This window comes from Filicampus tigris, chromosome 21 (assembly GCF_054856515.1).
Source record: "Filicampus tigris isolate MCC_2025a chromosome 21, RoL_Ftig_1.0, whole genome shotgun sequence".
In the NCBI taxonomy this organism is placed as follows: Eukaryota; Metazoa; Chordata; class Actinopteri; order Syngnathiformes; family Syngnathidae; genus Filicampus; species Filicampus tigris.
In genome coordinates this window covers 13,807,868-13,811,900 of record NC_141237.1, presented here as the reverse complement: position 1 = coordinate 13,811,900, position 4,033 = coordinate 13,807,868, and the positions used below count along the sequence as shown (strand labels likewise).

At 34.5% G+C, this 4,033-nt stretch overlaps 1 protein-coding gene across 2 annotated transcripts in view; it reads left to right on the top strand.

Annotated features, from left to right (window-relative positions):
- The first annotated feature begins 1,648 nt into the window (after nucleotides 1-1,648).
- Nucleotides 1,649-4,033, top strand: part of abcd3a (ATP-binding cassette, sub-family D (ALD), member 3a) — a 46,905-nt gene continuing 44,520 nt past the window's right edge. The window contains exons 1-2 of one of the 2 annotated variants that reach the window (XM_086020100.1): nucleotides 1,649-1,797; nucleotides 1,919-2,088. In XM_086020100.1, the coding sequence (XP_085876226.1) occupies nucleotides 1,795-1,797; nucleotides 1,919-2,088 (173 nt within the window). In that variant the 5' untranslated portion in view covers nucleotides 1,649-1,794. Of the gene's footprint in view, nucleotides 2,089-4,033 lie in introns of both variants that reach the window. The other variant, XM_086020101.1, reaches the window with a different exon arrangement.

The following is a 4,033-nucleotide window of genomic DNA, read 5'->3' as shown; positions in this document are numbered from 1 at the left end:
TGATAAATACATTGTCTACAAAAAGAAAGCTTATAAAAAATAAAGTGATGCAAGTAACTCAGGTGTGTTCTAAAGCAATGGTGGGAGGAGGAAATAAGAGGGAGGGGTTTAAACAATGCTGAAAGAGAGGATGAAATAAGAGGAAGGGATTTAAACAATGCTGAAAGAAGACCACATAATAACAGTGCACACCCTTGAGCAGTAGACACGAGTTTCATGTTCAATGATCAGTTAAAACATTATGTGTGAATATTGTAAACAATGGATCTGGAAATCCTTGTTTTCAACTTTGAATGCAGACCTTCTTATAAAGATTATGATAATTAAGTTCTCAACACAGTGACTGATGTGGCAACAACGTTGAATTGGCATTCAAAAAAGTCCAAAACTAAATTATGTCACAAATTCATTACAGTAGTCAGAACGATTCGGTGAGAACCGGAACGATGGTCCCGGTTCCACTCGATTCCCGGTTAAGTATACTCAACACAGTGACTGATGTGGAACCACGTTGAATTGGCATTCAAAAAAGTCCAAAGCTAAATTGTCACAAATTCATTACAGTAGTCAGAACGATTCGGTGAGAACCGGAACGATGGTCCCGGTTCCACTCGGTTCCCAGTTATCAATGCCCAGTTCTAGTAACACTTAAACTGTTGTAAATAATTCAATCCACTCATGATACTCTCAGCCGCTAAGTGGATGTGAATAAGAAATTGGACCGACTGACAAAATGTATAAGGACGGAAGCGCTTTAAAAGCAAGAGGACGGACACGGTCGGAGGACAATTATTTTTATGAATAAGGACGGAGGGGCGATGACGGATGGGTGCCCAGGTTGCAGATGGAGGACGGACTGGCAAATGGGTGGAAGTCCCCATCACTGGTGATTTATTCTTTGAAACATTAATATGAAATATAAATATACAGTAAAACACACACAATATTGTTATGTCCCTGATAGAATTGAAAAAAAAAGAAGGAAAATTGAGATAAATTGTTCAGGAAAGAAGGAGGAAAGGAAGGATATAAAAGACAGATATTACTCTGCCACTACATATAGTACTGTATGTGGTGTATGTGTTAATATTTATTGAATGTTGTTGTTCTTAAAAAATAACAGAGCCTGAGTCTTTTTTTTATTGATAAAATTTTTATTTATTTATTTAACCAAGATATTGTGTTGTTCTACATTTCAATGAAAATGTCCATATCCTTGAGAAGTGAGATAATATCACTTTAAAAGGCTGCACACTTATTTTTGCAAAAAAATTAAATAAAATACTTACTAATTCTTAATTATTATTGTAAATTTAAACAAAAACGAATGATACTATAGTTTATTGTGATAATTTCGGGGTAGATGTATCATCCGCAAAAATGTGTTATATTGACAGGCCTACCACTACCAATAAGTAATTACGTTGAGGCAACTTTGCTCGCGCAGTTTTTCTCACAAACTTACATCAGAGAAAGGAAAGGTTTTGTGCCGCCCACAGGAAAATGTTTGGTGCCCCTGTCCTACGAACTCGCAGCCTCGACTGCAACGTGTTAATTTAGCTACCTACCTGCACTTGCACAAGATGAAATTACTTTCTATATCTCACCAGCAGATGGCGATAATCCAACCAGGGAAAGAAGAAAACCACAGGCCTCCTGTTTCAGTCACACAGAGATTTTACATAGGCAGAGATTATACTAAATGTGGGAGGAAATACAGCATCACGTGACCAGCTTTGTCTTAAAACATGTAGCTGTCCTGAATCTGGCTGGCATTAAAGCATTCTTGACGAAATGGTAGTATTTTTAGCCGTTGAGGAAATACTAACTTAACGTCATGGAGATACAAATTCTAAGTAACATCAGACTTTGAAGCAAAAAGTCGTTTTCCTCAAATTTGTATTCTTTTCCGGCGCAGCGTCTCTGGAGGACACAGTCTGACCATTCGACCCATAGACCCAACGCCTGTGTTGAAACAATGGCGGCTTTTAGTAAATATGTCACAGCGAAGAATTCTTCCATAGCAGGTGCCATTTTATTGGTCTTATATTTGTTGAAAAACAGAAGACGACGGCCAAAACATGACATGTAAGTGGATAGTGGTGTGGAACGAAAAGTATTTTACGAAACGTGAAGGCGTTCCTCGATACTTGGAGGTTGGTGACTTTGACAGGTGACATCCTAAGTGTGCTAAACTTTGTGCTAAATTGTGTGTATTGAAACTTATCGTCAGCTCAGTTAGCCTAACAGTTTACTCTTGATTAGATACTATCAAATGCTATGTCAAGTTGATATCGATGTTGGTCAACGCTAAAATGAATTCAGTTGCTAATGCGTGTATTTTACTGACACTGAAAGGTGTACAGTTTGATTCAACAAATTATTGATCGAACGCATCGTGAATAAAGCCTTTGTGCTAGCATAATTTCTATGCAAATGTTAAGCATTCCCAAGTTATCTCTGGTTAAGGTGTGCCAAAGGTCATGCTGCATTATCAAATCTCGGTAGGTTAATCTTTGCATGTCATGTTGCCAAAGTCTAGCTAATGGTGCCAGTTTACCTAAATCATCTGATTAATTTTGCTTCGTAAATATTGCTCAACTAAAGTGGTAAATACTTAAATTTTGTATTTAAAAAAAAAGTTGCATCAACAGTATTTAAGTGTTGAGTAAAGGTTGTGAAAACCTTTGTATGTATATATGAGTGTGTATATATGTATATATATATATATATATATATATATATATATATATATATATATATGAGTGTGTGTGTCTATATGTATACACACACACTCATATATGTGTGTATATATGTTTACATATATGTGTGTGTGTATATATGTGTGTGTATATATGTATATATGTGTGTGTGTGTATATATGTGTGTGTATATATGTATATATATGTGTGTGTATATATGTATATATATGTGTGTGTATATATGTATATATATGTGTGTGTATATATGTATATATACGTGTAAGTGTATATATGTATATATATGTGTAAGTGTATATATGTATATATATGTGTAAGTGTATATATGTATATATATGTGTAAGTGTATATATGTATATATATGTGTGTGTGTGTATATATGTATATCTATATATGTGTGTGTGTATATATATATTTATTTATTTGTTTGTTTGTTTGTTTGTATTTGTGGGTTCAATCCCAGGCCATTGTGACCATGTTGAAGTATCCTTACTAAGATACTGAACCCCCAGTTGCTCCCAATGCTGCATCATAAGGAGGTAGATGAGGTTCAGTTTGAAGCGCTTTGAGCACCAAAGGTAGAAAAGCGCTATACAAGTGACAGTCCATTTGCCATTTACACACAAATAATAGTGATGCATAACATATAATCGATAATTGGTCTAACAAGATAGATAGAGAGGGAGAGAGAGGGAGAGAGAGAAAGAGAGAGGTATATAAATATATATATATATATATATATATATATATATATATATATATATAAATATATAGATATAGATATATAGATATATATTAATTTTGTAAGTAGGGACGTGTTTTCCATGTAAATGCCCTAATCCATTCCAAGCCCCCCAAAATTGAGACATAAATGTTTTATAAGGCATAAAAACACATCAAAATATGTAACAAATACATGTTACAATTAGATTATTGCACAATAAATAAGAGTTGTGCATAATGTAAAAAACAAAGAATAGAGTAAAGTATTAAAATGATGGTCGTTTACCTTTTAATTGTTGTCCTCATCGTGTTTTGTAAAGAAGTGATTTAATAACGTGGTGACTCAATACATTACAATCATAATCTTTGGTGAGATCAACCAAACGCATCCCTTTTTCATCCATTTATATTATCTCTTGCTTTGTTTGTATAGACAAAGAAAAACGATTTTCTTCTTTTTTTCTTTTCCTCGTTTCTCCATCACTTTCTTGGGGTCCACAGCGAATACTGTAATTCACGTGAAACTATTAGAACACCTTATGGCCCGAGGTGCGAATGACGAGGACGCTGCATAGACATATCTATCACAT